The 14,695-nt window shown below is 38.5% G+C and overlaps 1 protein-coding gene and 1 long non-coding RNA gene across 3 annotated transcripts; both read left to right on the top strand.

The window, feature by feature from the left end:
* Positions 1–6,624: 6,624 nt before the first annotated feature.
* On the top strand, positions 6,625–9,636 carry LOC112184941 (receptor-like protein 7). Its single transcript, XM_024323163.1, has one exon. The coding sequence runs from the start codon at positions 6,625–6,627 to the stop codon at positions 9,634–9,636; it is 3,012 nt and encodes a 1,003-aa protein (XP_024178931.1).
* A 1,873-nt stretch (positions 9,637–11,509) lies between these two features.
* On the top strand, positions 11,510–13,932 carry LOC112190932. 2 transcript variants are annotated; one of them, XR_005806311.1, is made up of 4 exons: positions 11,510–11,930; positions 12,012–12,101; positions 12,752–12,824; positions 13,665–13,932. It is a non-coding gene; the product is annotated as an uncharacterized LOC112190932 (long non-coding RNA). The 2 variants fall into 2 exon arrangements; XR_002932715.2 differs by having other exon boundaries at positions 13,686–13,932.
* Positions 13,933–14,695: the final 763 nt, after the last annotated feature.

Below are 14,695 nucleotides of genomic sequence, written 5' to 3' on the forward strand. Positions count from 1 at the left end.
GTAGAATAGTATTAAAAAAAATTAAAAACAAAAAAAAAAATCTTAATGGGGTATTAGGGAAGACTCCCTTTGGGTAAGAGGGAATTAAAAAAACTTAATGGGGTAAGTGGGAAAAAAATCCTTAGAAATGGAGTAAATGAACAAAACCCCATTTTTATAATTGAGTGGCAGTATGGTAAATAGTAAAATAAAATATTAAATAAAAAAGAAAATAAATAATTTTTTGAACAATTAAGTTAGATCTTGAGACTTAAAGAAAGATCAAGTCGAAATTTGGGAGCATTATTGAATGATACTAAATGGAAACAGTTCAACCAGCTAAATCGAATCATATTGTAGTAATTTTGATAACCAAGCCTCTCACTGGATTCCAACCATAAAAAAAATAATAAAAAAAATCACATTCACATTATCAATATACAACACATTTATAATTACACATAGATAAAAACACTAGTTTAACAACATACTACAATACTAGTTAATTATTCGTCCGCATTAAATATTACAATATTATTATAAAAATTAATTTCAGTTTACCCCCCTGAGGTTTTGGGGTGTCATTGTGATGACCTGGATTTTCATTATGTAATTTTGGTAATTAATAATGGACTAGTGGTACGAATAATTGTTATTATGCTTTATTCGTAGGTTTTATGTGGAGTGGAATGATTTTCGTACGTATAAATATTTGAATTTCACAGTTTAGGGGATCGTGTGAAGTTTGACTTTTTATATGTTGGGATTCTCGGAAAACTTCCTTCATGAAAGTCGTAGAACGCGTCGACACGAGTTCGTGGACATGCGGAACGCGTAAATCGGAGTTCGTATGAGGAAGTTATGGCTATTGGAAAAAGTTTCTGTTTTAGTATATAAAGGAAAAAATCAGAAAATATTTTCATTTTCCCATTTTCCTTTTCCGGAAACCATACCCTCTCTCTCTTCTCTCTCGTCCGCGCCCTCAGAGTCGAAGATTTTCGACTGACCCGACCCGAACCCGACATTCCTACCCTACTTTTCCGGCGAGCTCCGGCCACCTCCACGGCGGCGCTGTAAGGCGGTGCAGCTTGGTGTTTTCGGACCCGACCGGAAAACACAGTTCTGATGTCGTCACGGCTTCCAGTTTTCTTGGTTGAGCTCAGAACTGCCTCGCCAATCGATCCCTGGTGGTTGTTTGGATCGATTCACGTGAAAATTCGATCAACTCGGATTGGATTACTGTTCACGGCTTGTGAGGTAGTTTTCGATCCCTTAAGTTTGTTTTCTGACTTCGATCCAGTTATGAAAGTTCACAAGCATGCTTAGATGAAGCTTTTTGATGTTGGGAGTTTTGTGAAATATTGAGTTTTGGCCGGCAGCGGTACGCCACCGCCTATGGCGGCATTCCGGCGGTGTTCCGGCCATGTATGGAACTGTTTCTGGTATTATATGTCTTCTACTCATCGATACGAGAGTTTCGATATATAATATGCAAATTTTGGAGTTCGATTGGATTTGTTATGATTTTTGCCGTTTCATATCGATGAATTTATTCGATCCGTGAGGATACGAGCGTCCGATCAACTTGTGGTTTGGTCACATCGATCGTGGACGTATTCCGAAGACTTTGGGAGGTCTCGGATGTGGTTTTGCCTCGATTGGCGCCACTTTGGGGATTTTAGTTCAAAAACAGGGGTTTCGAACTTAAATCAAATGTAAATCATTACTAAGTGGGAACCGTTTGTGATTAGGTACTTGACGAAGTATTTGGACGGTTATTCTGTAGTTTGACTACTTATTCTGCATTGAAGACGCAGCAGGAGTTTTGAGGTGAGTAAATCTCACAAGGACCTTTATGAACAGAAGTACCATTATTGTTTTGGCGTTAATTATTTAACTGCAAGCTATAGTTGGTATTAGTAGGCATTCCTGAGCGAATGACTACATATATATATTTAGATGAAATATATATATCCTTGTGAATGATTGTGATGAATAATAATATGCATGATGGTGTTCATATTATTGTTAAATGTGACCTTTCAGGAAACGATATTATAGAAAAAGATGTTTTCTATTGTTTGGAAAGTATTGAGCTTGATGTTACATTTTGAGTCAAGCGTGACTCATTTTAGATGTATTGGTTTTAGTATCAAGGGTCACAGATGGTGAGCAGGGATTAGGAAAACCGAAACTAGATGTTGTAACGTTTTTAAGTCGGATGCAACTTACTTAATGTTGATCGTAAGACCAAATAGGGTCTAAGAAGATCTTATGTCACAGATGGTGATAGATCATAGATAGTGACAAGTTGCAGACGGTGACCTTGATGTTTGATTTTATGACCAGATGGGGTCTGAAGATCATTAGTCATAGATGGTGACAACTAGTGATATAGATAGTGACAGGTTGCAGACGGTGACCTTGATGTTTGATTTTATGACCAGATGGGGTCTGAAGATCATTAGTCATAGATGGTGACAACTAGTGATCAATAGTTGAGCTGAGACCAGATGGGTCTAATGATCATATGTCACATATGGTGATAGTTGCAGATGGCAACCTTGATGCTGATTCATGACCAGAAGGAGTCTGAAATCATATGTCACAGATGGTGATAGTTGCAGATGGCAACCTTGATGCTGATTCATGACCAGAAGGAGTCTGAAATCATATGTCACAGATGGTGACAGATCACAGATGGTGATCAAGGCAGGAAATAGGTAATCACGTCCTTGGTAGGACGAGTGATTACAATTTCAATAGAGTTCTAGTTTATCTGCCATGATAGCCTATGGGAGTAACGGTCGAGGTTGCTTGAGACTCATAGGTATGTAGCTTAAAGGAGAGTTCCGATGGCATTCTTCTTTAATTGTCTAGATGAGACTTGAATTGCTACTTGATGGTTAAGTTAGCAAATAGGGCATGGTCATAGCGGTGACTCATGTTGTCCTTTTTATGGAAAGGATATGGAATGTTAGAAGGAAATCATGGTGGCATGTTTCCTTAAGTAGATTGATGTGAGTTGTTGATTGATGTTCATGAGTTACTCATACGAGCTTGAAGAAGCTTACCGGGTTTGTTGTTTGGCAACCCCGGTGCACCATTCTTTGGTGTAGGGGCTAATCCTGCAGGTCAGGAAAATCGTGGCTGAAGCTGAAGGAGCGTGTTGGCAGCAGAACGGGTAGGAAGCAATTTTTGTTGGCTTTGCCAATATATGACTTCCGCTATGCAGTAAGCTCTGAGGAGCATTTACGTTTTATGTTGTGATGACAATTTAAATTCGTAAATTTATGTAATATATAACTCTGTGGAGCAAGTGTATATTAACTTGGATGGTTTAGTGTATCAGTAAGTACTTGTTTTAAGGGAAAGATGTTCCAGGTATTGTATTGATGACTGAACATTCACGCATGTATAATTATGGGATTATATATATCGATTTTTATTGTTGTAAAAATCAGGGGCGTGACAGTCATCATGTCACCCCCTTGAGTCTCAATTTTGAATTTTTACCCCCCAAACTTTTCAATTTCAGTCAGTCATGTCCAATTTCTCATATTCCATCCAAATTGGATGTTAATTATGACAATCTTAACCCATTTTTAGGGCTAAAAAGGCTTCAAAGTGGGTTAGATCATCAGAATTAAGATCCAATTTGGACGGAATCCGAGAAATTGGACATGACTGACTAAAATTGGAAAATTTGGGGGGTAAAAATTCAAAATTGAGAGTCGAGGGGGTGACATGATGACACCCCCAAACCTCAGGGGGGTAAACTGAAATTAATCTTTATTATAATGTATAATTTTACAGAGGTTACATTGTAAATAGGTTTATTATAGATTAGTTTAGTATATGTAAAAGTTTCATTCAAAATTATAATTTTATAAATGCAATTAATGTGATTTCTTTATTTTAACTGAAATTTCCACCGAAATCGAAACTTTCTCCGAAATTTCCTTAAATTTGAAATACCGAAATCAAAATCGAAACCGAAATTTGAATCCTTGATTTTGGGTGAGAAGTAATTCTCTAAAAGTCTAAATGCAAATCTGTGTGAGGAGTGATTTGATACTATATAGTCTGTGACTATGTCTGTAACTCTGTATGGAGTTTGTAACTCTGTAGTTGAATAATAGAAAGAAGATAAAGCCATAAAGGTTTAATTATTCAAATGAGGCCAAATGACATTGCAGAAGGAAGTTAAGGAACCATATGTGGATGACATTGCAGATGAAGCCATATATGGGTCATATATCTTGGTATGATTATTGCATTTTCGTAGACCAGCGAGCGGCTTTTCAACCTCCTAAAGTCTCTTTTTGAATGTAGATGAAATTGACATTCATATGTATTTATATGTAGTTCTAAATTTATAATAAATTGACTTTTTTCAAAAACGACATTTTGTTGCCCTGTATCTCCGATATATCCCCGATATTTTCAATATATCTCTTTTTCAAAGTACCGATACATATGAAGATACCGATATTTAAAACCTTGGTTTTGAGTGCAAAATTATTGACTTAGTTTTTCATAAATCAAAAGAGAAAAGATGGCTCTGTTCAGACCTCCTTATTTACTCTTTGGACCTCTCTATATTTTTAAAAATTTTAAAATCCTAATTTACCCTTATCATTAAAAAAAAAAAAACTCTCAAAGTTCCCAATCCAGCAAGACGTCGAAGGCTATCTCTCCTCTATCGGTCTCAACATCGCTATCAAATCAAATTAAAATCTAGATAGATGAGTGGTGGTGAAGCTTGAAGATATTTCAATCAAAGGCATGATTCTTGTTCAGAATTACTTTTCTTAGATAGAAACGAATTAAATACTTCCATATGCCCATGTGCATTTCCAAACAGAGGTTCATAACTCGGAAGAAAGAGTTGAACTACTTTCCTTTAATCAAGTGTTGCTCACTCTGAATTCTACGATTGAGTTCTAACTTCAAAGATATATAATTAAGCAATGCACAACAAAATTGATTAAAGTAAGTAGATAGATAATGAGAACCTTCAAAACCAAACACCACTTAAACCCAGCAACCCCATTGTGGTTCATAACCAAGTGGTCTTCAACCATGATCTTCTACTAGAAGTTTACCGATTGATATCTTCAGGAAATCACCATCATTATCAATCATAACGTGAAACTAGAGACGACGTTAAGCAATGGAATGGCGTCATGCCGTCATCGGTGGAGAATTGGAGATTAGTGGTGTGAAGTGGGGAAGAGGAGGTGCAGAGAGAAAAAATACTATGAGCAAAATTGGAAATTTGGTCCTCAAAAATATTAAAGGGGGTCTAAAGAGCAAATAAGGAGTTCTGATTAGAATCACTGAAAGAGAAAATTAGAAAAAATGATTGTGTTTTTGAAAAATCTCAATGTGCGGTGGGTGTGGCACTAATTGCAAACTATTGATGATTGTATTAATTAATAAATAAATATTAATGTGGTTAATGGGGAGAGAGAAATATAAAAAAAAAAAAAAAAAGAAGGATCCTTCCCGATTCAAACCCAGAAACATATCAGAGAGGCAGAGATCTCAGTCCTGGGATTCGATTTTGAGTAAAGCAAATTATTTCATTATTTCAAAAGTTTCAAACTAATATTCTATTCCCAACATCTTCAAACAAGATTTTCTCCATGACAACCCAAACTGAAATTGCATCGAAACATTTCAACAAGGAAAGGGAAAGCAAATTGGAGATTGATGTCCAAACACCAGACTTTTCACATCTGTTGAAATTGAACAGTTTTCTATTAATATTAATGTAATTAATGTAAAGCTTTTGTCAAGATTTCTTTTTTCTTTTGGATTCATCACCATCAAGCAAACCCAGGAGATGAGTTTGGTTTATCTTCTTCTCCAGTCGACTTGATATTCTTGCATATTCTTGCAAATTGCAATGGGAAGGAGACGAAACCGGCCGACGTGGACAACGACAACATCGGCATGGCGTCATCGGTGTCGTTTAGATCCCGTTGACTTATACGGTTGCGGTTGAAGACCTGGAAAAACCGGACCCATCCGGGCGTTGTCGCCGAAGAAAACCTCATCGGCGGATTTTTGAAAAGACCCGAACTCGAAGTGGTCGTCTTCTTCTTCTTCTTCTTCTTCTTCTTCTTCATCATACACAATCTTTGGTCTCGTGCACGAATCCAAAATCTGGAAATCCAGAAAGAAAAAGAACATATTAGCAACTACAGTTTCTTGAAATTCATATTACAATAAAATCAAAGAGGTAGTGGAAAAGTAGAACTCAGAAAATTTTCTCATCAATAACAAAGATGAAGAAGAATAACACGGTAAAGAGAGAAGAAAAGTGAGAGAGAGAGAGAGAGAGAGAGTATAAGATCTTTATGGAAGAAACGTGGTGAGAGAAAAATGTATTAAAGAAAAAGATAACACGTGGCAGCTGCAACTGAGTTTATGTTGTTAGCAAATTTGACTCCTAAAAAACAACCCGACTTTGCCGTTGTAAATTTTCCGTTGACTTTGGTTTCTAGTTTAACATCCCACCTCATGGAAGATGCTCTGTTTTCTGTCTATAAAAGGGTCTTAAGTTCTCTGTTATGTGAAACCCACAAGCCTACATACACATATACAGAGGCAACATAATTTTTCATGGGAACGGAAATGGGATCATCTTTGTGGGAATTCTTTTCTGTGCGTTATATTATACTCTTATTGCTCATTAATGCTGCATGCTGTTTTTCTTTTGTACAAACGCAGACACTTTGCCACGATGATGAGCGCTCTGCCTTGTTGCAATTCAAAGCTAGTTTCACGATAAACAAGTCTGCTTCCCAAGATCCCTTTGCTTATCCGAAAGTTGCATATTGGGGTAGGTTAGAAGGAGATCCTCCAAGGAGTAACTGTTGTTCATGGGATGGTGTTGAATGCAGCCACGACTCTGGCCATGTTATTGGCCTTGACCTCGCCAGCAGCTATCTTCATGGTTCCATCAACTCCAATAGCAGTCTTTTTCAACTTGTTCAGTTGCAGAGGCTTGACCTCTCCGACAACAACTTCAGCTACTCTCAAGTACCATCTAGGTTAGGCCATGATCTTACTAGTCTAACATATCTCAACCTATCCATGTCTTCTTTTTCTGGCCAAATTCCATCAGAAATTTCATATCTATCCAAGCTGTCTGCCCTTGATCTGTCTTCTACTTACAAGTCCCATCTCAAAATGACCAACTTCGGAAGCCTAGTTCAAAACTTGACCAACATAAAGCAGCTTCATCTTAGTTTGGTAGAGATAGGCTCCACAGTGCCTAATACATTGGTGAATGTGTCTTCTCTCACGTCTCTCCGTCTTCAAGCATGTAACTTGGAGGGGCAATTCCCAGTAGGCATTTTCCACCTACCAAATTTGCAAGTACTTGATTTGGCCTATAACAGCTATCTAACCGGTTACTTTCCTGAAGAGCTTAACAAGAGCAGTCCCTTGAAGATATTGATTTTGCAGTCAACCAATTTCTCTGGTCATCTACCTGCTTCAATCGGAGACCTTCCTGCCTTAAATTTGTTGAACATAGCATTCTGTCGGTTTTATCCCCATATTCCATCTTCACTCTCCAACCTTACCCAGCTCAATTTCCTTGGTCTTTCTTCCTTTTTTTCCAACGACGGTACTTTAAGTGGCCAAGTTACTGATTCCTGGTCTTGGGTTGGAAAGCTGACCAGACTTAACAATTTGTTCCTAGCCGATACCAACTTAAGGGGAGATTTCCCATGTTTTTTGGCTAATCTGACGCAACTTGTGGAATTAGATTTGCACTACAATAAAATAACTGGTGAAATCCCATGTTTTTTGGCTAATCTGAAACAGCTTTCGATATTAACCTTGCGCCAAAATCAAATAACTGGTCAAATCCCATCTTGCCTTGGGCAGACCCATTTGACTGCATTAGACGCAGGATTGAACAATCTGCAAGGAACAATCCCCAGGTCACTATTCGAGCTTAGAAATCTTGAAGTTTTTTACCTCGACTCAAATAACTTGAGTGGGTATGTTGAATTCGATGAGTTTTCCAAGCTCGGAAAGTTGAGGGGACTTGATCTGTCGAACAACAAGTTTTCTGTGCATATCAAAACTAGATTTAGTGGTTTTCCTCCAAAGCTTCAAATACTAGGATTGGGTTCATGCAACTTAACAGAGTTTCCGGAATTTTTGAAGTTCAGTAGTGAACTGACATATCTAGATCTATATTTCAACAATCTTCATGGCCAAATACCAAAATGGATGTGGAATTCAGCTGGTGAAACTTTGTTGTATCTCGACCTTTTTCACAACCACTTAACTGGATTTGAAGAAAATCCTGTCATTATTCCATGGCCTCGGTTAATCTTTTTACAGCTTGGCTCTAACATGTTACGAGGATCATTGCCAATTCCAGGGCCATCAATGGCAGTCTATTTTGTTTCAAATAATGAATACGCAGGAGAAATTCCAGCAACATTCTGCAACGCGGGCGACCTATATGTTCTTGATTTGTCCAGCAACAACCTGAATGGCATGATTCCCCAATGTTTTGAGAATCTCAGAGCTCTTAAGATATTGAAACTGCAGAACAATTCTTTTCACGGGGATATTCCTCGAATAGGTTCAAACAGATGTTTGAACTTAGAAGCGATTGACTTGAGTTATAATCAGCTACAAGGGAAGCTACCAAGATCAATTGCCAATTGTTCTGGGTTGGTGTTTCTTAATTTGGGAAATAATCAGATCAGTGATACCTTCCCATCTTGGTTAGGAACACTTCAACAATTAAAAGTTCTCATTTTGCGGTCCAATGCATTTCATGGCATAATTGGGAAGCCTGCAAGTAGCCATGAGTTTCCTGAGCTGTCCATCATTGATTTATCTAGCAATGATTTTTCAAGTATGTTGCCCTCCGACTACTTGGAGAACTGGAATGCCATGAAATCTGTTGATGCAAACGAGCAAATATACATCCAATACGGGATCACTTACGGGAATTTCTATTATTCCTATAATTACGCGATTACAGTTTTTAGCAAAGGTGGTGAATTGAAGTATTTCAAGACCCCTTATCTTCTGAGAGTCGTAGACTTCTCAAGTAACAGATTTCACGGAGAGATCCCAGGTATCATTGGGAACCTAAGAGGGCTTCATTTGCTTAATCTTTCCAACAACACTCTCACTGGTCTCATCCCCTCTTCTTTGGGGAATTTGAGTGATCTTGAATCGTTGGATCTCTCCCAAAATCATCTCTCAGGAAAGATCCCCAGTGATTTAGCACAACTGACATTCCTTGCATACTTTAATGTAACCCACAATCGTCTTTCGGGGTCCATTCCACAAGGTGGACAATTTGATACATTCCAAGAGGATATGTACCAAGGAAACTCAGGTTTGTGTGGAAAACCTTTGCCAAAGAAATGTGAAGAATCTGAGAGCACAACACCACAAACATCAAGCTTTGAACAAGACGAAGACTCTGGATTTCAAATTGAACTAGATTGGTTTGTGGTTCTGCCAGGAGTTGTTGCTGGTCTAATAGTTGGAGTGGTTGGGGGAGACTTCTGGACAACCAAGAAGCATGACTGGTTTATAGAGACATTCAGCAGGAAGAGGCAGCCGAGAGGCATAAGGCACAAGAGGGGACTCAGAACTTAGACCTCATGTCTATTAGGTCCCATGAACATCAGCTTCATGTTCCTAGTGTTTAGAGCAGCATTGGAGCTAATATCATGTTGTTCATATGCATTATGTTATGTGCTCTGTATATTTGTTTGTTAGGTTTGTATTTTAAGCAGACTGATAGAATCTGGGACTCTGGTGTAATAACTATTAAGCTTCACACTGTCTTGTGTACGTTTTGTTCTATATATATCGAATCGAAAAACTTGAGGCATGAGCTGCCTAACTGCTGTCTTAACCTAGACATAAACCAGAGATAACAATAGGTCTTTCAGTTAACATTGCTTTTAATACTTGAACTGCTCCATCAACTCCCATTATATGACTTCTCTCTGTTTCATTATTGGGAGAAGAAAGAATACTAGTCTCATCCCCTAATCATTAGGGAACTAGACTTCTCATGAGTCCTTGGATCTCTCCCAAAAGCAGCTCACAGGAATGATCTCCAGCAATTTAGCACAACTCAATTTCCTTGCATACTTTAATGTGCCCCATAGCTATCTTCAGGGACCTATACCACATGGCCAACAATTCGACAGATTCCAAATGAAGGAAACTCAGGTTTGTCTGGAGGGCCTTTGTCAGAAATGTGAAGACACCAAGAGTTCAGTGCCCCGACGACCTTCAACAATCGAAGAATATCAAGATTCTGAGATATCATGGTATTTAGCTTTTTCAGGTTTTGTTCTGGCCTTCAGTTAAGGCCCGATATCATGTTCTCCAATCAGAATGGGGTTACTTGTGTTCATAAATTAAGTTCAGTAAATTAACACTAGCGATTTATGTTGCTAAAATTTGTATAAAGTGCAGCAGCTCTCTACTGGATATGAACCTTGAAATTCTACAGCAGTTAGCTTTAATATTTGAAACTAATCACTCATTTCGAGTCCCGACATTGATTTCAAATAAGGTTTCATTTTTCACTCTAGTGAAGCAGGCATGAACTCACTTCATCATCTTTATGTGATCTAAAAAATTAGACGGACATCTAGCTGTAATTGATAAAGCATTTAAACGATTATGATCTAACTTGCCGCCAAAGAAATTCAGGTGCTTACTGCACATTTTAATTCTGTAGTCTGAACATCTCTACACTGCGAAAGCACCAAGTAAACTACTATACTCGAGCATTATCTAAGACTTCAAATAAAAGATCAATCGTTAATGTAAACAAATAAGATGAATTACATGAGAGAGCCTCTTCTCCATATGTAGTTCGTTTCATACTGGAATTTATAGATTTAATATCAACAGCAAAATATCAGACTTCTTCAGAATAATTAGAAACTTGCAGAAGCCTGTGCACCACCTTGCGACATGCCCCTCTTATCATTCACTTTGAAATATGAAATGAATTGTTCCTAGCTAATCTTTTTCTTCCTGCCTCCCGTAGCCCCCCAACTGATATTCAAGGCAGACATGTGAGAATCTCCAACATCATATAACCGATTGCACGGTGGAACATTTCAACTAAACGATCAGTAACATAAGGAACAAAGATAAAGGACCAAAAAGCAAAAACTGTTGTAGTATATATGATTCACATGTACAAACATGAGTCATAGTATAAATGTCTATATCATGTATACAATAGGTACTTGAGTGTATAATGTAGGTATTATGACTTGTGTGACAAGCTTTATGCCAAAGGGCAACAAGCATGGCAATTTATCATCATCACAGCCACCACAGCCACCATGGTAGGCTGCAGCTGTAAATGTAGATGTTATCAAATTGAGTTACTCTTTGAGCTTTCACACTTGTAATGTAATACCCCGTCTTTTTATATATATGCTTTTTGAAACAAAATATAGTGGTTCCGGGTTTTGGGCACTAAAATGAGGGGAAAGGTGCTTTTGTTGCATGGAGGAGGTCTAAAGAAACGATCGGCTCACTCTCTCACTCTCTGTCGCGGCCGAACCCAGAAAAGAAAAGAAAAACAGAGCAAGTGTTCTTCAAGCTTGTTCTTCCACCACAGGCCATCAAACGACACCGGACAACCTCCAGTAGATTCGCCTCAGCCTTGCGAAGCAACCTGTAGCAGTCTTGGGTCTCGGCTCAGCCGGGAACGGCGGCGAAGGGATAGAGTTCGTACGGCCCGATTTGGTTCCAAGAATGGTGACTCGAGCTACCGGCCACGAAACCTTCCCAAACTTCATCCACAGGTTCGCCTTGACCTTCTGAAGCTCCCAGAACCACCCTTTCACGGCGGCGCTGCCTCTGGAAGCGGCTGGAACTTGAACCCGGTTGCACCCGAAACCTTCGATCAGGTATATCTCGAGTTGTAGAGCTTGGTTTTGATTGATTATTAAACCAGTGAGTTCAACTTGATGTTATTAACAACTTTACAGAAGGGATCGAGGCCTGAGGTTGCAGTTTTTACGTCGAACTAGGAGCTCGCCGGTTTCTGGGTTTTTTCCGGCCAACCCGACTGGTTTGAGGTATTTTCTATCCCTTCCGGTCATTTTCAGCTTACATGCTAGTTAGGAAAGTCATTAGGCTTGATGAGACGAAGCAGAGCAGCCTGGCCCCGACACCATTGGTGGTGGTCGGCGGCGGCTCTGCCACTAACTCCGGCGTCCATTTCCGGCCACTTCCGGGGGTCACAAGGACAGTTTCTGTATATTTTTAGATTCTATACTTCAATACGATCATTTCGATATATTATACGCAATTTTTCGATATCGTATGATTTAGTTATGAATTTTACGATTTCGATCGATTTATGATCTGTGAAGATCAGACCGTTGAGAAATGGTGTTTTGGAAGGCGATTCGTGAGAATCCGACCGTCAGATTTTCTTATAAATCTGAGGAGATGTTAATAAAGGCGATTCAGGAAGATCCGACCGTTGGATCTTCGTGATAATTTCGGGAGGATGATCCAAAGGGCGATCCGTGAGGATCCGACCGTTGGATCATCGTATAAATTCGATCCGACCGTTGGATCATCATATAATTCGATCCGACCGTTGGATCATCATATAATTCGATCCGACCGTTGGATCATTGTATAAATTCGATCCGACCGTTGGATTGTCATTTATTTTATTTTGTGAGTTGTTGGCTAAACTCAAGGCACTTATGATTAGGTGATTAACGGTTTTTACTTGGGCGAGCGAGTTTTGGTGTGTTTGTGAAAGTGAAGACGCAGCGGGATAAGAGGTGAGTAAACCTCACGTGGTTCTTATTACGAATCGAGTACCTTTAATTAATTTATTTTCTGTGGTAATCATGTGAAAATATTTATGGAATAAATATTTGTTTTAAAGCATATGGACTTGATCACCTACGGTCCATAGGTAAGTAAAATGATTTATTTATACAAAATGAATTTCCCGATTTTCTTGTGTGAACTATAGTTGGTATTAGTGGTCACTTCTGAGTGGGTGATTACGTATATATATATTTACTTGATTATATACGAAATTGGTGTGACATTGTAGAATGTGAAATTGTGATGATTTATTTATTCTGGATTGAGATGTGACGTACCATATTTATATTTGATGAACTTGATTGATGAGTTCTTGTTAATATTCATGATTTATATTGGAGGAAGAATAGAGTGGAGAATGTAGGGTTCTGAGGACGGGGATGTCCGAAGAGCGACGGTTTATTATTAACCGCAGTATTTTGTTCTGAGGACAGGGGTGTCCGAAGAGCGACGGTTTATTATTAACCGCAGTACGTCGCATTACTTAAGCCTAGGCCAAGGTGACAGGTAGCGATATAGTTAGAGCTCTAACGTATGGTCAAGATGGACCAAAGTGGTGTTATGGGGGTTGGGTGCTGTAGGACCAGTGTGGTGTACTGTGATTTGATGATTGTGAAAATGTATTCCTTGTGGTTTTTCATGAGTGGTTTGATGTCTCTTTGCAGACGTATTACTGTTGGATTTTTACTTGATTTGTAAGAATTATAATTTAATAAATCAACAGTTCATTCTTGTTTACTCATACGGGCTGTCATGGCTTACCGGGTTTGGTGTTGTTGCAATCCCAGTACACTATTCAAATTGTGTAGCGGGAAATCCTGCAGGTCAGGAGAATCAGGGAGGTGATCGTACGGGATAGAATCTTGTTTTTGGCTTGATTGCGTTTTTAGTAAATTGTGAGTTTAGTTTTATTTGTTTCGAACCACATAATTTGGATTTTGTGAGAGTGTGTTGTAATAAGAATTGAGGAGTTGGGTTTTGTAATATTGAGTGGAGTGTGGTGTCACTGTGTGTTACTCTGAAAGAAAAAAAAATAGACTGGTATTTGTATTTGTATTAATTCATGTTTCGAATTTGGAATACGTGTTTTCAAAATTCGGGGCGTGACAGTTTGGTATCAGAGCGTAAGGTGCATATTTGGTGACGTGTCAATACCTTCCGAGTGATGGCCCGTTTGCAGCGGATCCCCATCGTGTGCTCTTTGGTATTGGCTAAGTCTGTCACGCCCCGAATTTTGACTAACTAATTCAAAATCCGAAACATGAAAAATCAACTAAAACACAATTCACTCAAATTTCGAATCTCAAAATGATTATTACAGCTCACTTATACAAAGTAAATATGTAAAGCTCAAATTGAGCATCACTCACCTCACTATTACAATCACTGTAAAACTACAACAATTACTCTAACCCGCACGATCACCGCCCTGATTCTCCTATCCTGCAAGATTTCCCGCTACACAATTTGAATAGTGTACCGGGAATTGCAACAACACAAAACCCGGTAAGCTTTTTGCAAAGCTCGTGAGTAAACAAGAATGAATTGTTGATTTTATAACACATTTATTTTAACTCAAGTAAAAATCAACAATCTCAACATCTGCAAGGGAACATCAAATCAAACACGAAAAATCCCCAACTAATACATTTCCACAATTCTCTACCCACAATACTACCAAACTGTTTAGGTCCAATTTGTTAGTTTTCCGACAATTGAGTTATTTAACTTGTTAATATGGCTCATATATGACCTATGTTTTATGATGTGGTTTCGAGGTGGTCTGCATAGTCAATTTAAGAGTGAGTCCTACTATTAA

The sequence above is a fragment of the Rosa chinensis genome, chromosome 2 (genome assembly GCF_002994745.2).
Source record: "Rosa chinensis cultivar Old Blush chromosome 2, RchiOBHm-V2, whole genome shotgun sequence".
Classification (NCBI taxonomy): Eukaryota; Viridiplantae; Streptophyta; class Magnoliopsida; order Rosales; family Rosaceae; genus Rosa; species Rosa chinensis.